This window comes from Ciconia boyciana, chromosome 8, assembly GCF_034638445.1.
Source record: "Ciconia boyciana chromosome 8, ASM3463844v1, whole genome shotgun sequence".
Lineage (NCBI taxonomy): Eukaryota > Metazoa > Chordata > Aves > Ciconiiformes > Ciconiidae > Ciconia > Ciconia boyciana.
Window position 1 is genome coordinate 42,786,696 of NC_132941.1, and position 23,539 is coordinate 42,810,234.

General features: G+C 41.4%; 2 protein-coding genes across 3 annotated transcripts in view; one reads left to right on the forward strand and one right to left on the reverse strand.

The window, feature by feature from the left end:
* ADK (adenosine kinase) overlaps positions 1-598 on the reverse strand; it is a 299,664-nt gene extending 299,066 nt beyond the window's left edge. For both annotated transcript variants that reach the window (XM_072869325.1, XM_072869324.1), the window contains exon 1: positions 333-598. In XM_072869325.1, the coding sequence (XP_072725426.1) occupies positions 333-583 (251 nt within the window). In that variant the 5' untranslated portion in view covers positions 584-598. The remainder of the gene's footprint in view (positions 1-332) is intronic.
* On the forward strand, positions 3-20,198 carry AP3M1 (adaptor related protein complex 3 subunit mu 1). Its single transcript, XM_072869330.1, has 9 exons — positions 3-286; positions 9,126-9,401; positions 10,109-10,280; positions 12,626-12,763; positions 14,774-14,859; positions 15,236-15,369; positions 16,052-16,259; positions 17,695-17,839; positions 19,153-20,198. Exons 2-9 carry the CDS (start codon positions 9,129-9,131, stop codon positions 19,251-19,253), a joined length of 1,257 nt encoding a protein of 418 aa, XP_072725431.1. The 5' UTR covers positions 3-286; positions 9,126-9,128; the 3' UTR covers positions 19,254-20,198.
* Positions 20,199-23,539: the final 3,341 nt, after the last annotated feature.

Sequence of the window (23,539 nt, forward strand, 5' to 3'; positions counted from 1 at the left end):
GCTCCTGCCCGGCGGTGCGCCGCCGCGCCGCCCGCCCGGGTGGTTTAAGCGCCCGGAGGCGGGCCCCGTCCCCGGCCCACTGCCGAGGCCGAGAGGCGCCGGCGGGCGGTGGGCGGCCGGCCGCGGCAGCGGGGCTGCGGAGGGCCGCCCGTTATTCGCCGCTCAGCGCAGGCAGCGCCCCGGCCGCCTGCGCCCCCGCCGGGGGGCGGCCCCGCGCGCTGCCGGGCCTCGCCGCCATCTTGGCCGCTGCCCCGGGAGCGGGACGGGCCGAGCCGGGCCGGGGGAGGTACGTGGGGCCGGGGGGGGACCCGGGCCGCTGAGGAAGACCTCACCGGGGGGGCGTTGGTTTCCGTGTTCGGGGGAAGCGGCGGCCGTCGCGGCGGGGCGGGCCTCGACGGCAGCCGCGGGACCCCCGCCCGGGGAGAGCCGCCTGTGCCCGGCCCCGTACGCAGCCGCTGGCGGTTCTGGGTGGCTGGAGTCGGACAGGGGTGATCATCCCTGTCAGCGGTTGTAGCGGGAGTCCGCCCCGTAAATCCGAGACTTCCCGTTTTACCTGCGCCCATTTCCGTTGTTCGGTGGCCATTTAAATACAAAATTATTTCCGTGTTTGAATAAAAAAACCTGTTTTTCTGGGCACTGGTGCCTGTGCAGAACAGCACGGCTTGTGCTGGAGCGAAGGCCCGGCCGGCGCCTCTCAGAGCTGTGGGTGTGCGGGGTCTCGGCGTGAGGCCCGGCGAGGAAGCAGCTGGCCTGCCTTCTGCCCAGGGTCTCTTCGGATCAGTATCCCAGTCCCAGGGGGATCGACATAGGTTACTCTAAAACGATAAGCAGTGATGAGAAGGAGGGATTATGCACGAGGAGGTAATTTAGTTTAGCTCTTAGGGGAGATGGCACAGGGCCTGCTGGAGGGATGATGCAGGAACTGCCATTCAAGGCTGTATGCAAAACCTGCAGCAAAGCCACACCGGGAGGGGCAGGGGCGGCTGCAGGAGGGGTAGCACCCAGGTCACCCGGATCTTTCTTCAGCAGCATTGCTGCACACATGGTGGTTCTGGTCATGCTACACTTGCTTAATTAGTAAGGGGCCCTGTGAGTGTAGATTTGCGTAATATGCACTGGAAATTAATCCGTTATCATCCACCACTGTGCCTTGCACATCACTTCTGCCCTGTTCAGTACCTAACAGGGTAATTGAGTGGAGGTTGTTGCTTCTTTTCTTTTGTTTCGATGCTAATCTGCTTTGAAGTAGCAATGCACTTACCATCTTTTCAGTAGGATGAATGATTTGTACCCATTAGATGTTGATCAGACTTGAGGAATAGCTTCACCATTAAATGTAGCTATTGCATAAACAACCAGGCAAAAAATCATATTTGAATAATGAAAATTCATGTTCATAGAAGGCAGACTGCAGTATGGGAGAGGACAAGCTATTTTGCAAGAAAAGCACAAGCAAATTAAATTACTTATGCAAGAGGTAAAATGATGGAAGCAATGTTTTACAAAAGAACTGACTGTGGCAACCATGAGACTGATTCAGCTGGCAGTTCCCAGCAGGTTTGAATTGGACATAGTTTCTCATTTATTAAAAAAAAAAATCTGAATGGTATTTCACTGTAAAGGTCTAGGATTTAATCTGTGGTGTGTTGAATGCTAACTCAAAAACACAAGCAAACCTGTTTTTTGAAAAAAAAAAACAAAAAAAAAAAAACAAAAAACAACCCAAAAAAACGGGACAAGCAGATTCTTTCCCGTCTGTGTGCACATACCTGAAAATTCCTTGCAGATGGCAAATTAAACATTAAGATCACTGCATACCCTCTAGTGCTTAATTTTGCTGTCCTTGTCCAGAAATGAAATTTCCTGTTGTGCAAAATAGCTATGCACCAGCTAAGTCCCAGTTACTCTTTCAAACAAAGCTCTCCTTACAAGCAGTTCTGCATTAAGAATCTTAAACAGAAACCTTGTCATGAGGATTCATGAAAGAGAAATTGAAGTCCTTGAGGTAGAGAGGTCTGAACAGCAGGTGACAAGTGGCAGCTATACTTCGTGGCTGTAATAATGGGAAGAAACCAAATTAAACCTTTTTAAAATGTTAAGTTCCTTCCTCTTATTTCCCTTTTATAATCCCCCAACTTACAGCTTCCCATATAGCTTTCAAAACTTAGTTAATACACAGAAAATAAGTGAAATCTTTTTAATGCTTATTCAACATAATGCATGAGAGGCTGCTTTTTAACAGGAAATTCTTAGAAGATTCTTTAAGGCTTAGTATTCGGGAGCCTGATTTTATTCATATAGAATGGAAGAATTAAAGAGTGCCACTCTGCTCTCTTCTCATGGAAGAGAAGGGAGGTAAAAATGGTTATATGCCTTCTTTCTACCGTCTGCGTTTCGCCTAGTTGGGGCGGAGTGCCCACACATTAGTAAGAGCTGTCATTTACAGCAGGGTTCCAGTGATACTTGCTGGCTCTGATCTAGTATTTCAGTAGTGCATGCCTCTTTGGCACTGTGCTTGTCTTTTCTGGAACCTTGAGTGCCTCTTAAAATAGAGCCTGTGAACAAGAGCAACATAAAGCTGGTAGCACTGTCGCTCTGGCCCCTCAGACTTCCTGGAGCAGTGAATTGGGAGAGCATGGTGCAAAACATCTTCCTAAAGAACTACTGAGAAGGCTTTTATATCCTTTGATCGAATCCTGCTGCCTTGGCCATTCAGAGTTCTCGGTGGTTTGGCTGGAATATGAGCCTAATTATCAGTCTGTTCCTGAAAATCCCGTTGACAGTAAATGTGTGACAAGATATTCACCTTACCTGTGTCCATTTGATCCTCTCTATCTATTCAGTACTGCTTTCAGAGAGTGAATTTCTTAAGTGGCCCCTTAGTAGTCCTAAAGCGGCTGATTCAGATGTAAATTGTGTTAGAAATGTTCCATCTTCATGTAAAAATGTAGTTTTAGCAATGAATTTTTAATTGTTTTGGTGGTGTTTTTTTCTAAGAAACTTTTGCTTTTTCAGCTTTTACAGTGAAGCTTTCTGTTCTTGCAGGTCCCAAAGGGAGCTGCAGTTATTCAGGCTCTAATATTGTTTGATTATTCAGGATCTAATATTGTTCTGTTGGCAAGAGATGGAACTATCTTGCCAGCAATTAGAAGATTTATACTGGAACTAAACTGAACAGAGGCACCGTGCAAATGTATTATTGGAAAGCTCATCAGTCAGTAGATGAAATGCTGGACAAATTCTTACACAGGCTGTGATTGTTATCGGTGAAAGCATGGAGGAAGTTGGAAATTTTGTTATGGATACCAAACACTCATTTAAGACAACTTAAGAGTATTCTCAAAGGACTACTTTATTTTAAAAACAATTCCAGAAAGTTACTAACAGTGTTTTAAATGAGAGTAAAGATAAATAAATGTATACTGAGCATCTGGGAAGCAAAGTTTTAGTCTTTAATAGGGATGATCTTAGTGGTAAAATATGCATCTGAGTAGTTGTACAGACACAAGCACTTCATGGTGTTAAATTAGAGTTGATTTGATTATGGGAGTTTTGCTTGACTAACAGAGAGGGACACCAGGCAGTTCTTAAGAAGGGTTTCAAAAATGTTTTTACTTAAATGTGTAGATACCTAAGCTGTGGGCATCTTATAAGTAAAAAGATTAATGACACTTGAGCAGCAGCAGTAAGATATGCTAGCAATGACAGGAGCCTTACAAAAACCGTGAAATTACAGAACATACACATTTTAGTAAGATCTGAGACTTCCAGGTATATCAGTTTGAATCACAACTTCTAATGTTGTGTCAGGGTTCGTCCAGCCAGTTATACGTATATGTTCAGAGCTGCCATGTTGGCTGTCTTGAAAATGTCATTCCAGTGTTTAATAGGACTTCTCTTCGTTAGGTTTGCTGTTTTTAAGAGCCAGTGAATGGGGTTGGAGAGGTGGGGGAGCAAAGGTCTAGTTTTGCCATGTCTGTGGCACATTTGTGATACAACTTGAATTTTTAGGAAAAAGCTAAACTACCGACCAGCTGGTTGTGAAGAAAAATACTAGCTTTAAAATAGAAATAGAACCACCTATCTTAGTTTATTTGTTTCTCCAGATCAGTTTAAGCATTGGATTACTTTTCATTCGCTTGTCACTAGAAGTTCATTTCCACAAATACATAACAGAGGCTCAGACCGTTCACCCCCCACTAATCCTTCCACCCTTCAGAGCAGCTACGCCAAATGCAGGGAACATGGAAGCTGTGGAATACTTTCACAGTGATGGCCCCATTTTGAGCCATTTTCAGTAATTATTACTAGCTCTAAAGGGCATTGCAGGGGTCAGTGATAAATTCCTCACTTCCTGGTTTTCAGAGCTTTGACTCTAACTCAGCTCAGTGTTATGGAGAAGCAGCTGGTAACAGTATTTCTGCATTGATTACATTTTAGAGTACTTGTAGCTAAGGACAAGCACATGCAATCAGTCTTTTTCCCATGCTCACAGCCTCTCCCTCTTGCCAATGAGCTCCACTTTTGTCTTGTGAGCCTGCTGTGTCTTCAGTCCAGATGTTTCTCTGCCAAGAGATTGAAAAAACAGTAACATTGCAAAATCTGGATTTAGTCAAAAGAAAAGATACAGACTTGGAAACAGCGTATTGAAGGCGTCTTAGTTAAAATATTTAGTTCTTCTGTGAGGACTTCAGATTCTGGTAGGATGGAAATGACTACGAAGAATCACTTGTAGTTTTGCGTGTCAGAGCAAGGATGGGAAGTCTGTGAGAAGAAGTTGCAAAACCTCTGCTGGGCTGCTTGTTGCTGCAGTGCCTGTAAGATGCCTTTCAGTCAGGCAGTAGTATGGAAGGCTGTCAGCCTACTAAAAATGAGCTTGAATGGCTTGCTCTGGACTAAAGATGCAAATAATAATCCACGTACGTCTTCAGTCTGCTGCTTAGGTAGGCCTAAAAGCAGAGAGATGCAAGGCATGTCCTTTTGAAACAGTCCTAGAAGCACACCTTCAGTATTTTACATAGAGCGGTTTTATGCTGCCATCTCAAAGTGGTGTTTGTGTACGCTGCTGCGCAGGTACTCTCATGATTCTTACATTTTGGTGGTGTGCTTTTGCTACTGTTTTTTTAAACTTATGAACTTTGATTCAAGACCTTTACCCTCCAAGTGTCGCAGCTCTTAACATGCTTTGCTGTTTGGCCACAAGTACTAACTTGACCTATTGGTGTGAGGAATCTTGCTGTTACTAGATTGATTTCTTACGTTCAGCATTTTTTAATCTTTTTTTCTTTGCACTTCTAATGTTCTGATGAGATAGAAGAAGGTAGAGTACTGTGAAGGTAGGTACGCGTAGGGATGTCTACGTGTCTGGAACGAAATCTGGCACTCAAAAAATAGAGTAGCAGGGTAATAAGTATTGGGAGCACTGTAAGTAATTTTTGTTAAATAATAGCATACATAAGATATTTCTTTAGTAGTACCAGTTGTAAGATATCCAACATTATATCCATCTTTAATTGGCTGGTGCCAATTGTTTGACAGTGTGTGAGATAAATCAAATGACTTAGTCTTGTGTATAATAGACTGATGTCCCTGCTGCTGTAAGAGCTTCTTTGCTATAGTCAGCACTGGTAGAGGGAAGGGTCCAAACTGAGCTGTCCATTGACTGATAGGGCAGGGCTTGTGCCCATGGGTCTGCCTGCTCTGTACTTAAGCTGCAAGGAGAGAGCTTCGATTTTCCAGAGCACTTCAAATTAGCAGCAAATTAGTGTACTGCTAAAACTTGTGAAGGAGGAAAGGGGTATGTGAGGGGTTTTGAAGAGAACTCTTATGCTAGAAGCAAAATAATTATGTATCATGGGAAACCCTGTCATCCCTGTCTTCCTACCCAGAAGACAGGGATTTAGGTGGGATTTTACTGTTCAGTTTCCACAGATACTGTAAAGCTATAATCTGCCAAGCATGGTCCCCTGGATCTGTTTGCTACTCCAGTTCACCATGAGGCCACACAAACGCACGTGTGAACACAGCTGGTACTTGGGCAGCTTGGGGCAGATGAGTAAACTGGGGCAGTGGTCCAATGCTACCACCCTTTCTGGCTACCCATGCCCTCCTTCAATTCCATATCAAGTCATGGTCTAACATCCTAAGTGGAACTTACAGCAAAAGGAGAGGCCCTGCTAACACAGCCATTTCGTGCACCAGGAGCTTGCTGCAGGCACAGTAGAACAAAGTTGCTGTATTTAGGTAGCGATTATGTTGGCTTGCTGCACTGCTGTGCTTGTTAAAAGTATATCATGTCAAATGCAATCGTTTCTGATCAATAGAATCTGTATGAACGTTAACAGCAGGACAACTGCTAGGGCTTAAAAACACTCGGTCACACCTATCTGATATACTTTGTCAGAGCATCGTCCAAAGCTGCCTGCAGTCCAGCATAGCTTCTCCACAGTGGGTTGTAGATCAAGTCCTCTGGAAATGGAGTCTTACCGGTGCTGCATGTACTGAAACTCTCCTATGCAGCTTTGTGTGCATTTACTAGGAATTGGGTTTTATATTTGTTAACAGATATGCTATTGTATCCATATTAAAATGTACAGAGAACTATTCTAAGCTTTATAGCTGATCACCTTCATATGTTTGGGCTGTCTTGGTGCGGAACAATACTGACATTCAGTGGTTGATTATACTTGCCACCGTTGTGTGACTATCCAGGAGATTTTGGAGGGTTTTAATGTTCAGTGCTGGCTAAATTCAGAACATGTTTAGTTAAACTGGATTAAAGCAATTGTGTCAAGGCTCCTTTATAAGAATGCTGTGCTCACAGTATTAAAATTGCCTGTTTTTTTGACAAACTAAATTAGAGATTAATTTGGTCCAGGAGACATGCAGTAGAAACGCAATAACACTTTGTAGCTTTATTTCCTTTCCCACTCTTAAGCAAATTGACAATCACAGTTTCCAAAAGAACTTCCTCTTATGTACCGTATTGGCTTAGTTGGATTTTTCTGTCCACGTCTTGATTAATGGTCTTTTTGTGTCTACCTCCAAAGACAGTGTGCTCTTAGCAGGAGGTATCTAAGACCTGGCAAGGCCCCAGTGAAGATGAGCACATTGCTGTCATGCATGTGAAGGAGCAGCTGGAGTTTAGAATTTGAAAAGCTGGATCTTGGCTCCCTTCCCACATCTGCTGACTTAGGTGGAGGGAAATAGCATGCTAACTACCTTCTTTAGTAGTCCTTTTTCACCTTCTCTGGTGAGCTTTGGAAGACATACTTTTGTTTTGGCCAAGATCTGCAGGGCCAGACCATTTTTCAGTGTTACAAGTGTGTTGGGAGGTCAGCCTGGTACTCTGGGCAGTTTAGATTCAGACACAGCAACAAGAGCTCACTCTGGATGGAGCTAAGTGCTTATTCCAGTATTTTGGAATGAGGCTTAATTGTTTAGACTCCTTAATATCTCTGTGGGACGGGGCCATTTACATCTAGATGCTTCTGTGCCATCTTCACATTTGTGTGCCAGAGTTAACGTTAGCGAAGGAGCAAATGTTACCTGCATTTTATGGCATGATCCTGGCCAAACATCCTAAGATTAATGAAGACTATGATAGGTTTTTGGTAGATGTGTTTGCCTTCTCTTGAACATGCAGAGTTGATGGTGGTATTCCTCTTTCAAGGTGTGGACACCCAGTAACTGTTTGGTCTCTTTCCAGTCATGTTTTAATTCCTCCAAAGGCTAAATAAACTTCAATGCAGGATATCTCCATTGCTATCATCTGCCCATTTCCACCACCTCTGCGCTGGCTGTAGCACTCTCTGGCAATGTAATAACTTGCATCAGGAAGCTGAACTGACCAGAAACTCCTTTTTCTGGGTCAATTTATGGCTGGACCAGTTTCCTGATATGGGTAATTGCAGAGCCACAGACCTGCTCAGGTCAGTACCTGGAAAGCAAAAGGGATGAATAGCCAGTGGCAGGGGTGGCTTCTTCAACTACAGAATGAATTTATGCAGGACCTAAGTACCAGGTTAACTTCACAAAGAGGAGCCAGTGCTTGGGTTACAATTTGTTTGTTTTGTTTTCTAAGCCTGAGTTTAAACTTGGACGTTATTTTTGTCAGAGGATGGTTATGCTGCAGGTCAGCCAAAGCATTGTATCTGTCTGAAGTAAAGGCTAAAGAGATAAACTGAAGTCTGATAGCATATGTCTCTTCTGTAGATGTGGAGAAAATAGTTTATTCACTTCATTTGAATCAACAACATAGTTCACTCATCTCATTGAAAGTTGAGAAATAGACTGGGAATTAGTGTTAAAAAAAGTCAGATAAGCTTCTTGTCCCATGAATAAAATGAAGGATCAGTGGCTGAGGCATGTTATTTGTAAATCTTTAAAGATATAAGAAAAAAGTTACATTCCTTATCTGCAGTTCATACTCCCCTTTTTCGTGAGTTACTTTTTAAGTGCAGAACATTTTATGTAAACATATTTCATGTGTGTCAAGTACATTTGAGGCAATTTTATTCATTAAACCAGATTTAAACTCCTGGTTTTGTGTACTTTTAATGAATTCCAACCCTTTATCCAAGTGCAGCTTGGCATAGATCATAAGTAAAAGACTAATCAGCCAGCAAATAAAAACCACTTTTCTGGTTCAATAGCTGAAAGCTGACAAGCTAAAGAGCTATATCTTTAAGATAGTGCAATTCTTAGTTATGTGTGTAAATGTTATGCAAACTCCTCTGCCATAGGAAGCTTTATGTATAAGTTACCCTTACATGTTTCCAAACATGTTTAAGTGAGTGCCAACTCATTAGAGTCAGTTTTTCTTCAATAAATAAATTACAAATACCAAATAGGGATGAAAGTGGAAATCAAGGGTGCTAGCTTCTTGCTTACATTGTGATATATGTTAGTGACTTAATCCACCGTGAAATGTTTTGTGGTGGAACATTCCTCTAAATAAAGAAAATGCAATTTAAAGAAAAGCAGCAAAGCAGATCTTTTTGTTAAATTCACAGTGCGTGTTAATAAAGAATAACCGTTGTAAGAAAGGGAATCTAGCAGAAGAAATAATGTCAATCCTCATATCCTTTTGTTTATTGTAACTTCTTTGAATATGTTTCCAACAGAAAATGATCCACAGCCTGTTTCTTATAAACTGTTCTGGTGATATATTCTTGGAGAAGCACTGGAAAAGCGTTGTGAGCCAATCTGTGTGTGATTATTTCTTTGAAGCTCAGGAGAAAGCAATCGATGTTGAGAATGTGCCTCCTGTCATCTCAACGCCACATCACTACCTCATCAGCATCTATCGGGATAAAATCTTCTTTGTGTCTGTCATACAGACAGAAGTGCCACCGCTCTTTGTAATTGAATTTCTACACCGAGTAGCAGATACTTTCCAGGTCTGTCATTAAATCATTTAAAAAATGAAATAATTCCAAGGGAATTTTTGTATAAACTTATTTTAAAGACAAGTAATAAACCCTCCTGTCAGTGACTTTCCCCTTTCCAATTTTTAAGTCAAGCACTGGTTTATAGTGTACAAAGGAAAAGAAGGTATGTTTTGTGTATTCATTTGACTTATAAATACCAGTGCATATGCACTAAAACCCAAATCCCACTTTGTAAATGCTGTCTTTTTTCTGTAAGCTTTTGTACTGTTCATGTTATATAGATGAACAAGGAGGAGCATGCAGTCATGAAGCACTCTGTAGGGAGGAAAGAGATGTGAAGCGTGAGTCAGTTTTCAACCTGTTTCACAGATACTGTAAATAAAGGAACCTCTGTAAAGACTGGGCATTGCCAAAAGATAGTCTCCTTATTTTACAAGAGTCTTGTAACTGAGGATGTCTTAATGTTCACAAGCGGGAGAACCTTTGGGACATACATACTGGTAAACCAGAGTCCATTAATTTCACTGTTCACGCTAGATGATAAATGTAACCTTAACATATGATGCAATCAGACTGTAAAGGTAGCTAGTCAGTTTAGGCACTAATATTCCTTGATATATTGGAGGGTTTCTCTAAGCAAAAAAAACAAACAAACTTTTGCAAAGCATTTTAACAGGAATAAAAATCCTCTCCTTTGTAATCTCTGATTTGTTTAGGATTACTTCGGCGAATGTTCTGAGACTGCAATTAAGGACAATGTAGTTATTGTGTATGAACTTCTAGAAGAAATGTTAGACAATGGCTTTCCACTGGCAACAGAATCTAACATATTGAAGGAGTTGATTAAGCCTCCCACAATTTTGCGCTCCGTTGTCAACTCCATCACAGGTATGAAAATAAATGATTTTCAGTGGTGAATGGCTGCTTAAAACAAAGCCCCATCATGCTTCATAGCTAAAAAATAATATCATATTGGTGTGAATCTGTAAGGTGAGGCCACTGTCCTGCCACTTCTCACAATTAAGAGTTGAATAAAAGCAACTTCCTCCTTATTTGCAGTTTATGCCCGGCCCCTTTGATATCCCCAGTAGCACTGTCTGGTCCATCCACAGCTGCTGAAGTCCCTCAGGAATAGCAGTTCCCAGCACAGACAGCACATACTGGAGACAGGTGCTGTGGGATTGGTACAGAGCTAGCCCCAAGCCTTGCATAACCGAGGGGCATTGGAGAAGGTTATGCATTTTATAAGAAATCATTATAGAAAGGTATATAACAGATATCTAATAAATCTTTGCTAGCTGGGAACAGATAGCATGAAGGGAAGCAAATAGCCTGTCCTCAGCCTCCTCCTCACCCCCACCACCATCAGCATCCATCAAGTTCAGAGCTGGTTTCAGGCTGTTGTAAATGGGTATGTCTTGCACTGACAGAGCCAAATGTCTGTCAGCTGAGCTGGTGGAATCTGCTTGTCTGGCAAGTGGGTGCAAGGGAGGTACGCCATGAGGTGTCACATGGGGTCAGAGATATGCAAGATGTTCGCCTGTACGTTGTGTTAGAGAAGGGTAGTAGGTGGGCTGCAGGGCCACACAGAGGTAGTGCTCAGAGGAGCTGGTCTTTGAGGTACCACATAGTTTAATCTTTGAGTATAAATCTCATCAGTTTTAATTTCTGGGTTTTGGTTGGTTGTTTTTTTAAATGTGGTTTTGGATGGTAGTAGTTATACTTATGAAAAATATCTATGACGTTAACTGACTAGATACACCACTCTAAGGGGAATTAAGATTCCTGAAGCCAAGGGTTGCAGCATCAAATCCTCTTGTTTTATCTAAAGCCTTATTAGAATTCCCTAGGAGCCTAAAGCTCCTGCCCAGAGCGGCCTGCATCTTGTCACTGTCAACAGCTCAGTGCTGAGTGGGTGGGAAACAGCAGCCTGAGAGCTGTCCCACCTACCTGGCCTGGCAGCCCAGCCTGCGTAGTGCTGCTGCACCCTGCAAGGTTGCTGAGGGACACAAGGCATGGACACGGCAACTGCTCCCCTTCAGAGATGCAGTGGGAGTGAGGAAATGGTTGCAACTCCTCCCCCATGTGTTAGAGCACTAGGGTGGACTGTAGGGAGGGGTTTTTCTGTGTGAGTTACTTTACTAGCTCAAAAGAATGAAAATTTCTGGTTTCTGCCTGCTAGGAGAGGGCCTACCCAGCAGGTTGTGTAGAAATGATAACCGCTAGCCACCAGCCTCTCAGCGAAGCTGTCTCACATGGCAGAACACACTACCACATTTGTTATCCTAAAGGGCACAAGCAAGCATGAGCTGTGGCCCTGTCCTGAGACCTACTTCTAGCAGAGGGAGTTGTTTCCACTATACTGAGATTCCAAGATCAGTCACCTAAGCCCCAGAAGTGATAAGATTTTTTTTTTTCCTTTTTAGAGAATGATCAGTTTACTTTATAACCATGTAGCTCAGGAAGCCCTTTTCTCACACTGGGTGGTATTAAGAACCAGGAGCCGAGGGTGACAGCGAGGTAGGCAGGGGCAGTGGCATCACTGTTAAGGAGCCCAGAAGTTGAGCCAACAGGCCAGGGTCAGGATTGGGATAAGATAACAGGGCCATCTATAGCTCAGTGATTGCCAGGAAAGTCCATCATGATGAGACAGGTCAAGTCAGAAAGTCACGTCTATGGGCCAGGGTCTGGATCGATTTGGCATGTGGTCAGGTGTAGACATGGCTGTCATGTTGCTGCAAGGTAGCTCAAATGGGTGCCAAGGGTGAGACCCTCAGCCTAACAGCAGCTCCCAAGTAAAGGGGGTGGGAGCCAACCCTAATGCTTCTTCCAGGTCTTTCTTCATAACAACTCTTATCAGTAAATCAGCCCTGAAATCAGCCAGCTAAAACTCTTAGGAGAAGGGGGAAGCATGCTTGAGGCCCTCACAAGGAGCTGTAATGTCTTGAATTGTAGTGATGAAACCCTTCGCAGGATCTAGCCCCACATCTACTCCCACTCAAACCTCCTGCTGACTTGAGCCTTGTATTTTGCTGTGCAACGTATAGCCTGAAAACTGTAAGTCTGGACACATCCTTAAAGTGCATTCGTGTCACCTAATGAATGAAATTTTAGTGGTCCAGGTTCTAGTCTGCAGTTCTTGGGGACAAATCTTGCTTTGATTCTTAATTGTGGCAGTTGAAACATTCCTCTTGTAATTAATTACTGATTTTGAGTTCCTTTTAATTTTTAAGGTAGTAGTAATGTGGGTGACACACTTCCCACCGGACAGTTGTCCAACATTCCTTGGCGCAGAGCAGGGGTAAAATACACAAACAACGAAGCCTATTTTGATGTCATTGAAGAAATTGATGCAATTATAGACAAATCAGGTAAGATGCCTTGCAATCTCATTTTTGTTTGGTGAATGTATTTACATTTAGCTGCTGATGTCTGGAGAGAATACAGTCCAGCTGCTTTTTTTGCGTGTGTTTTATATACATGAATCTGTATCTTAAATAGAAATATACAATTTAAAATGACGTGCCCAGATGTATTCTTCAGTTCATCTTAAAATAGCAATATGCTTTAGGCTGCTTCAAGAACATCCACAATAAATATTCTGTACTTAGATGTTTTCTCTTTGTATATTGATTATCTCTTAAAAGATATAAATGGAAAAAAATAGTTGAAGTTTTAAATGTGATGAGAAAATTATCTTCCATTGTTCTTGCCAACAATTTACTGTAGTCCTCATAGGCCCTCAAATGAGCAAGACAAAAGCTTTCATTAGGTTTCTTCTGATAGCAAGACAAAACTTGGTGCAAAATAGCTGGACAGGATTGTTTTCCTTATATATAAACTGGAGCCAGATATTATGAATCATAATAATACTCATTTCTTTTCTGTAAATGAAACATGATATCTTCAAACACAAAAATCTTTAATCTGAGATTTAACTCTGAGGAGGAATCTGCTAACTTCTGTGTAAATGTTGCCAGTGCCAAGAAGTAGAAAAAAACGATCCAAAACCAAAACTGCTATGGTGTGCACAGGAGTCTGCTGGTTTGTTCATTATTGGGGCCATCAGTTACAAAAGCTAAAGACCGCATGACACCATTTTGTGGTAGTATGGGGCAAGGAGCAGATCTCAAATTTCTTCATTCAGTGCTGCTGTTGTAGCAGTAGTCAGTGTTGTTTTGGTTCCATACACCAATTCAACAAAAGCTTTGGCCACCGCTGAACTAGATAGTCATAAATAGCTATTGTGCAGCTGTTACTCTCACCGTCTTGAAACTAAAAGAAGGTGGCAATCACAGTCAGAACACCCTGACGGCTGTGTTACTCTCCTAGCTCAATAGGATTCCCACGAGTAGTATGAGTGCTTAGTCTGAGGAGTTATAATCAAGACCATGTTTGTATTTCTGCATGTATTTCAAGCCCAATCAGTGTCCACTGAGTGTTTAAATTTCCTACTGAGGATCCACTGCAGTAGTCATAGCTACTCTTTTCTGCTTTGATCCCTTGGGGACTAGCAATGCAAGAATCTTTCTTCGTAACCTTCACTAGGACTAAGAAGTAGATAAGGTTGCTCCCCTAGAATAGGGATGTTATCTTGTTTCATAGGGATATGGTTAACTGCTTTCATCTGAAACAGGATCCCTTCTTTTCAGGCAAAGTGTTAACCCACAGCTTCTCCTTCCCCTTGACTAGATCAGCAATAGCTTCTACATATCTTCTAAAATAACTTTTGCTTGGAGGGCTAATTAGTCCAGAGTCCTGCTCATGCCTTTCTGTCCTTATAGGGCATTTAAGGAAATTAGCCTTTCCTGGGTAAGATGCTTGGTATTCCTGCTTTGGGTTTTTGGGGGTTGGGGTTTTTTTGCTATAGATTTATTTAACATCAAGATGAATATGTAATCCCATTGTTAAACAAGCCATGCTTGTGAAAGCCAAGGTTATCTGGAGCCTTGTAGCACAAACTTACTGTGTTTTGATGTTGACTGTTTTAATGCGCTTCAACTTCCCTGCACCACTACACAACTTGCTAGTTTTCTGGAGACAGGGGACAGGGATGAAAGAAAGGAAGATTCAGAGCTTGCATGTTCTGAAATTCTTATTTGCTCATTGCTGGCAACCAGTTCAAGCACATCCAGTACAAGTCCTGTATAACAGCTGGCACAAGTATAATTAGCTGATTTGGGACAAGCTGTTTGCTCTGGCTCATGTATTTTAGCAAGCTGCCCAGGCCACAGGTAACTGGAATGACCTTTCCTATCTGTGCTTGGCATGTTCTTGAGTGTTGTGCAAATGTCATCTGTGCCCCCTAGCTGCACTTCACAACATTTGTTACGCCCTTGATAATAATGTTAAGTCAAGTGTCTTTTTTTTTTCCCCCGCAGGTTCCACAGTCTTTGCAGAAATCCAAGGTGTTATTGATTCATGTATTAAGCTCTCAGGAATGCCAGATCTTTCTCTTTCTTTCATGGTAAATTTAGCACATATTTGGGAATTTCAATTGCTCAGGATTTATTTTTCTTAATAATCAGAGTTAAACAATTTTAAGAGCGCAATTGGTACTTCATGTGTTACACATACAAAAAATAACAAGTTTTGCATTATATTGTAGAAGTTGCTGCATTGCTCAGTAGTTGGAATGGCTTTTGTCTGTACATCAAAATACACTCACAGGAACTGCTGTACCAGGTCAGACCAGAAATCCATCTGGCTCAGTAACATATCTCAGATAATGGCTAGGAATGATACTTAGAGTTTAAGAAATAGGAAATGTGTAGAGTTCAGTAGCTAGTTCAAACTGCTGATACTTGATGAGATTTCACTTGCCGCTTTGCCACTACTTACAGAACCCACGGCTGCTGGATGATGTCAGCTTCCATCCATGTATTCGGTTCAAACGCTGGGAGTCTGAGAGAGTCCTTTCGTTTATTCCTCCCGATGGGAATTTCAGATTGATCTCCTACCGTGTCAGTTCACAGAAGTACGTTTCCATTTAGACACACTGGTTCTTCAGATATACTGTCTCCCGCTTTCCATCTGAGTAACTGCAGATTTCTCCTTGTTATTGGGGCCCAATTTGCATTGTTGCAAAAATGTGTGTTCTCAGGTTTTGTCTCATCTGTTGCTCTGTCTGCGCTAAAACAAGAAAATGGTTTTTCAGTGAGCTGCTGATACTCAGCAATTATTTTTCAGTGGGATAAACCACACATGACAGTAATACAAGGCTATTCATTCTTGGTAATCATCATTGCTGCTAGATGCTTTGTGGCTAAGTCTCTGTATACATAGAGGACTCTGATCTTCATAAAAAGAATGAAGCAAAAAAGTCTAAACTGCAGATATTTGCCAACTAAGTCTAATTTGACTGGTGGCTGTTCTGAGAATTGGGTTAGTGAGATTACTTTAAAAAAAATAAACAGATGGAGGGAAAGAGATTAGGACAAGTGATCTGGAAGAAAATCTTTCTTTCCTGTAATTTCTGTGCTAATAAAATCACTTGAGCAATGATGTTGAAGAGCTGAGTATCACTTTTCACTCTTGAAACAAACTGGTTCTAATTTGAATACCTGCCAGAAACACAAGAACTATTTATGAGGAAGAGCTTTATTTTCTCGAGCAGAGAAGTAGCCTGGATCCATTCAGCTACTGTCTTCTCTTTTCAGCTTGGTGGCAATTCCTGTATATGTGAAACACATGATCAGTTTTAAGGAAAATAGTTCTTCAGGAAGATTTGATGTTACCATTGGACCAAAACAGAATATGGGGAAAACAGTAGAAGGAGTTGTCATGACAGTTCACATGCCAAAGGCCGTACTTAATATGAACCTCACTGCTACACAAGGCAGCTATACGTTTGACCCAGTTACTAAAGTAAGTCTTAAGTTTTTATTTATTTACATATCTAAGACAACATTAGAACAAGTCATACATATTGCAGAGCACTGGAGCAGTGTTCCACACTTAGCAGAACACCTTGCCTTCAGCATATGTTTATGAATTAAAATCTTCTCTTTAACATTTACTTTTTCAAACTTAGATACACACCAGTTGTGATTTCTGGTTTTATCAGTCTCCCTTCCCTTCCCTTCCCTTTCCTTCCCTTCCCCTCTCCTCTTTTCCCCTCTCCTCTTTTCCCCTGCTCCTTCACCTCCCTAATACTTTTCTGTAGTAGATGCAGCAGTATTTTGCTAGTGGTTTCAGCTATGGTATATTTTGCAATCTATGTTCTTTAAAACATACTTATATAGAGAAAATGCAGTAGACTTAAATAGGTAGCCAGAAAAACAGGGAGCAGGAGAAGAAAACTTCTTCCAAAAGATCTGCCTTAAGACACACAGGAAGGAAAACAAAGGGTCTGAAAAACTGTATCTTAGGAGTCCTGCTTTCTTTCCTCTGAGTTGGGGTTTGAGACCTAAATTTCCTAAAGCTCCTGAAGCTTTTTAGTACCCAGGAACCATTTTGCTGAAATGCAGTCTGAGCCAAACCATTCTGCTGGCTCTGGCACCCTGTTCTGAGCTTTCTGCTGCCCTTGGAATATCTCAGTCAGCAATTGATTTGAATTGTAAGTGAAAGCTCTCCAAGTAACATTTTGTTTCAAAAAGAACAGACCTTGATATTTTAAAAACAAAAACACCAACAAAAACACTTGAAGTCTCCTTTCTTCTCTGCAGAAGTAAATTATACTGTGTTTTTATCAAGAGTTGGGATAACTAGGTGGATTGTAACTGCAAAAGTTTGTACAAGTAGGGAGAACTGAGGTTTTTCTGTATTTATCAACAATTTTCAGTTTATGATAAGAACAGAAAAAAAAAAACCCTCTTGTGAGTGAGTAAAGGGCCAACTTGGTTCCATGTATCTTCTTTAAAGTGTAAGAATCAATGGGAAACAAGTGACCCTTAGGAAAGGTACTCTAGCTTAAACATCTCCTTTTGCTATGTGCCTTGCTCCTGTCCTCCTCATTCTTGTGTTTAAGTTCCTACAACCTTTGTGCTGGTTACTCTCCTCGCTTCATGGATCTAGCTGACCCAATCTGACAACAGGAACAATCACCATTACTAAGGGAACAAGACCTATTAAGTGCACAGACCAACTACGGAACGCTGACAGGGCAAAAGAAATGCCGGGAAAGAAAAGACACCATACCTACAGGAGCTCTAACCATGCCGTCTCCCAGCCAGTGGGATAATTCTCAGGGCTACCAGCTTACTTTCTGTACCCAGCCTGCAAACTAAAAGCTTGACATGAACTTGACCTCACAGGTTGTTTCCTAGAAAGCTACTGCTACTATTCTCTCTTTCCTGACAAGGTGTTAACATGGGACGTTGGCAAAATTACCCCTCAAAAGCTACCAAACCTGAAGGGCATAGTGAACCTGCAGTCTGGAGCCCCCAAGCCGGAGGAGAATCCAAGTTTAAACATCCAGTTTAAGATACAACAGCTTGCAATTTCAGGTAAGTGGGTGAGTGTTACATGAAATTGGTACTGACGGAATGAGTAGCAATAGGAAATGAAGTGGGAAACTGTTAATCTTTTAATTGGAGATGCTGATCTGAAGTCAGCTTGGTCCAAAAAGGTAAAGTCTGATTTAGCCAAACCTGGCCATTACCCTTGCTGGAAGACTCCATTGCTGGGAACTGTGAATTCCCAATTGTTTTGCTCAAGAAAGACTACGAGAAGCATACAGACGAATGGGTTTTTCTTTGTTGACTTGTGCATTAAAAATGCAAATTTATCCTTTTAGTGAAGAGTGATGGATGATGATTTAGCATGCTGCTCTTGACTTGCTTTAGCCTTGTACCACTAAAGCCCTTTGTAGTGGTTCAAGAAACTCCATTAATTTTAAAGAATGCCCTTCTTACTCTTTCCTTCTGGAGCTGGTTAGTTTTTAATCTTCAAAACAGTCTGCAAGTAAAATCAGAATGAAGTCTATAGGGTAAGTGCAAAAGTCAATTTAAAGCAAACAAGGCCTATGTCTGCAAACTCTTAAATCATGCGAGTTGTCCATGTGTAAAATGCTTCTGCAAGCAAGCTTTGTGGGATTAAGACCCTAACAGAGGAAAGACTCACATTTGGAAAGAAGGAGGATGACTGAAGGCAGTAGATGAGAATTGGTGGTAGTACATGACTACCTTTCTTGGTAGATACCAGGCTATGGTCCTTCTGCTTCCTAGACTATTTTGCTGAGTAAATAGCCCTTAGTCCTTGTGTAAGAACAGAATCCTGCAGTTTCGTCTTAAACTTGCAACCCACTAGTCTAAATCTAGCAAAACATAGTGGATCCAATGGCTGGATGCCAGAGGTAATGGACCTGTGAGAAAGCAGGGGACAACCTGAAACTGTTAGGTATTTAATAGCTACGGGCATTCCTCGGTTAATAGCAGAGGGATTGCTGGTCCTTGCAATTATGATTTAGAGTGAAAAGAATTCTAAAACTTGTCCTTTGCATCATCTACATTATTGGAAATGAGTGCAGTGTACAGGAGCTGTGGAAGATAGACCCATTTGTTCAGTAGTTCATCCCTTGGAAGGAGGATGTTGGCTCACCGAGTAGAACAGAAAAAAGTTGTTGCCCTGCCAGGGCAGCTATGAGTAGGTGACAAGAATGGTCTCTTCTGCTGTTTCAAACCAGATGAACTTGTGAAAGGAAGGAAAATTAGCTTCCTAACAGATCTTAACGTGCTTCAAGAAAGCAGGACTTTTAAACAGACTGCTGTGATTTCTAGCGTTCTGCTTTTAACTTTGTACTTGTTTTTGTCTTTTTCAGGACTGAAAGTGAATCGCCTAGACATGTATGGAGAAAAATACAAGCCTTTTAAAGGTGTCAAATATATTACAAAAGCAGGAAAATTCCAAGTCAGGACATGAGAAGATGCTCTACTTCCAAGAGGAAATTCCCCTTAAAAAAAAACTTGACTGCTTAGTGACTTACATTGCTATTAATTAGGTGCCAATTAATTAATAGACACTGATTAGTTTGGGATCAAAGCATTTGTGCACAGCAGCTCTTGAAATGAAAGCATAGCTTAGTTTTTCTTAATATGGCTTTAAAATAAGGTACTTTTTTTCTAATACACCTTCACTCTTTTTTTACTGAATTGTTGTGCTGGTGAATAGTTTGATATAGGTGATCCACAAAATGTCACGAACACTACACTGCCAGTCAGATACCAAAGCCCAGAGGCCAAGCACATTACAAAGGCCAGACAGGCCACTGGAAAAGTCTTGTGGGGGCACGTTTTGCTGTTGCAGCCGCCTGCAAAGAAAGCTCAGCTATTCTCGCAGCCAGCTGCAAGCTGGCATTCCACAAAGCATCATGTAATCCCCTCAGAGATAGAGAGCAGCAGTGAGAGGGGCAGCAGTCCCACAGGGGCCTGGGACATAGCAAGTGTCACTCCTGAGAAAGAGCTTCTGATGAAGAAAAAAATAATTTCCTTGTTGTTTACAAGAAATCGCCTTTCTTAAGAAGCATTTGCCTTAATCAGCTTTCATTTGTGCCATCTGCAGATGAGCTGATAAAAATAACATTCTGCATTAAATCTGGGAGGTGATTGTTGCTTCAGTAATCCACTTTCTTTCCATTCAATCTCACCATTGCCATAATTTTTAAGAATACAGTTGCAGAGAGTAAGATCTATTTTTTATGTGAAGCCTTTGCTTTGATTTAGATGTTCCACCTGTTTGAAGTGGATGCCACCAGATTTGTGCCATGTGTACATTGGAGCGTAGCTTTTTAGATAGTACAATAGAAGTGTCAAGTGTATTTAATGGTTGTGTGCTTTAATGTTATGAAATAAAGGGAACTCTACTGCAAATACATCTTCTCTTGTGAAATCTTTGCGCTATCGTAAACTATTCATGAGGCTCTTAGGCAGGAGACGTCTGATATACAATTAAACGATGACTATTTGCTACATCTTTACTGAACTTGATCACTGTGCAGCTGTTTAAAGTTTAGAAGGGGCATTTAGGAGATGGTAGGTAAGCTCCCTTTCATATTTTTTTATTTTTAAATGGAGGACAAATTAATGTTTAGATTATGACATTTCAAAAGACAACAGTGATGATGCAAAGCTGACTAAACTTTTCCTTACACACCAGCATAAACTTGTTATCTCTGTAAAGCAATACGTGCTCCACAGTACCTGTCCAGATTCAAATCATATATTTGGTCAGTACATAGTAGGCTGAGAAACCCAAGTTCAGAATTAAGGAAGCATGGGGGACTGGAGAATCTTTGTTTCCCTAACATGTTTGGCTTACAAATTGATGAATAGGTGCTAGCTTTGCTCCAGATGAAGAATAGGACCTAAAGTCATACAGTAGTCAAAATTTCAAATACTGGGACAAAAAGTGATCCAGTCGGACAAAAGGAGGGGAAGCCCATCTGAACCAGCAGCAAGCCAGTAAGAAAAGAAATTAGCATATATTCTCTATTTGTAACTTTGGTAATATCACTAGGGTAAACTTGGCCACAGATGACCATTTTGAATTTCTGAAATTACAGTAGATTAGTGTAGATAAAACAGCACTTTTAAGAACCAGCACCTGTAAGAAAGCCTTGCATTTCTGTAGACACAACACTGGGTATTAAAAGCTACCCACCTTCTACTCTACCTTTTTCAACTGGAGAAATAACCACCAATTCATCATTCATCCTACAGTTCCACTCCATGTTTCAGCAAATGGCATCCTTCAGTTACAGTAATTTTACTAGAAGTCTTGTCTTCAGATGTCACTGATACAGTCCCAAGCTTAAGTCTGAGTAGCTAGAGCTGCTCTCTGCATTAGCAGCCTGGAAGAGCTGCAAGATCTCCTTTCAGAACCGACACCATTACTGACAGAGAACATAACGTAATACCAAAACTGGCTAGCCTTAACACCAACACTGCCCGTCAGCATGTTACAGAACAAGCCTTGCCAACCTTCTGTAACTCGGGCCCCAGGGAAGCATGCACAAAGCTTCTGTCTCTGGAAAAGCTTTGATCTATACTTCACAGCGCACCACCAGGAGTCACAAGAATTACACTCACCTGGTAGGAAACCACCCTGAGCATGAAGGTGGTTTTCATCAGGGAAATGGTGTTTGTTGTGTGAGGCTTATACCTTTTGCTGTAGGTGTGCTGGCTCCTGCCATTTCTCCAAACACAGGAAACTCAGCTGCAGAATCTGCAGAAGGGGGAACTGTGTTTGTATTCTCCCTGTTAAAAAAAATTGCACCAGCACCTGTATGAATACTATAGCAAGAAATTGGAGGGTGTCATTAGTGCGGAATTAGTACTGCCAACTTTTGATCTCCCCTTCTCTAGGTGCCCAGCTCTGGGAGTGCTGACAAAGGTGATTGTCTCTCAGGTATGGGAAGAACTGTGTGAACAGTATGAAATCTGAATTTTACCTATTATTACTAAATCCCAGATGCCTTCTGGCACTGTGGAACTATGTTTGGTCCTACAGCACCAACAAATGCTGGTTCCACAAAATCAGAACATTACATGTGCTGGTAGAAATTTTGAGCAAGAAAAAGCATTTATAAGAGGTTCTTACTGTGAAGGAGCGAAGGAAACAGAACAGTGATTCCATGGTAATTACCCTTGTGATTAGTGAAATAAAATTCAGATTAATAAGGTGTTGGCCAGAGTAGCAGTTCTTCCCTTACGGACAGGATCAGGCAAATCCCATTTCAAGTTTTCAGAACCTTGTTCAGTGCTACTAGAACAGAAGACCATCATGCCTCTGGATGAACTCCTGTTTTCTCCCACTGGACCACAACTTCCAGTAAGTTCTTTAATTACTAGTTTTATGGGCACAAAAGACAGAAACAACTTGCTTTAATCTTCTCCTGTTTGAGGAACTTTGCACTTTCTTCTGTTCAGAATATGTAGAAACAACTGTTCTTTTGCTTTAGTATTTCTCCTGCTTCGGCTTTTTGCTCTTCTTCTTGTTACAGTGTTATCCACTGCTCCGTTATCATTAATACTCGCAAGCTGACATTTGTACAAATGCATTTTTATTGTTTTAACAGAACCAAAGAAAGGTTGAAAACATTAGACTATACAATACATTTTGGTTTATAAACAAAGTTTTATAGTGGTAAAACATTTCTACGTGACATTCATGGTCTTTTTCAAATTTTTGCTGCATTTCAGGTCTGAAGACTAATAGTGTTCAAAAAAGCAGTCATTGCATAAGGTGGACAAGTATCTTAGCTTCTACAAAACAGTTCAAGAACTTATAGCAAACATTCTGGAAGAATATCAAAGGCAACCATGATTCATAACTTTCCTGCAAACATTCCTCAATAAACAAAAAGTGATCTTTGGCATAAACAATTATGTATTAAAGGCATTAGTAATATTGCATTAATATCAGTCAAGCAACTAAACAGTGATGCTAAAAAAAACCCAACCAAACAAAAAATCTCAGAGAAGCCTGAATTGGGGGGGGAGGAAACGTGAGGAGCATTGAAAAGTAATACAGGAAGACTATTTAGAAAATCCCTTAAAAATAACCCCTACCTATTCAGTGTTATTTACTATTAAATAGAAATTACTACATTACAGTTATGGTAAAGGTCTGGTATAAACCAACCAAATGCAAGACATTCAGGTTAAGGCTCTGGCACCCCTTCCTTCCTCTTCCTGTTGCAGGTAATTGCAGGAAGAGAATACTAAGGGAAGATCCTAAGTACCCATATTTCATAATGCCTAGACACAAGGAGTGAACTGAAGACAAACGCACGCTTTCTCTTGCTAAGGTCAGTTTGAGGCAGATGTACTATAATCAGTTTAACTTCCCTTTTTAGGTAACAGTGCAACAAAGGTGGGGTGGAGGGGAGAAAGTCCAACTGTAGAATAACTGTTGCAGACAGATAAAGGACAGCTGACTATACTGTGTGTGTGTCTGAGTGGTTAAGACTGTGCAGTTTTTCCACAAGGGCACTTCTATTAAAGGTGGTTTGATCATGCAACAGTTTTCAGCAAATTAATAGGCCTCATGAGGTCAGTGCTGCTCTGGGCAGAAGTCTGCAAGTGTTCCTTGCAAATGTACAGAGACTCATTCTAAAACAATAATTCTCCTTTCTGTCAAACGCCCAAAGAGACTATGGAGCAATTAAATGAATGTGCATATATATATGAAGGCATGTTCAGTTATGG

Bases quoted from the DNA above. Each gene is read 5' to 3' on its own strand.
- AP3M1 (XM_072869330.1), top strand. From the start codon at position 9,129: ATGATCCACAGCCTGTTTCTTATAAACTGTTCTGGTGATATATTCTTG. The intron at 9,402-10,108 runs GTCTGTCATTAA...TGATTTGTTTAG, and splicing joins GAGTAGCAGATACTTTCCAG to GATTACTTCGGCGAATGTTC. The intron at 10,281-12,625 runs GTATGAAAATAA...TTAATTTTTAAG, and splicing joins CGTTGTCAACTCCATCACAG to GTAGTAGTAATGTGGGTGAC.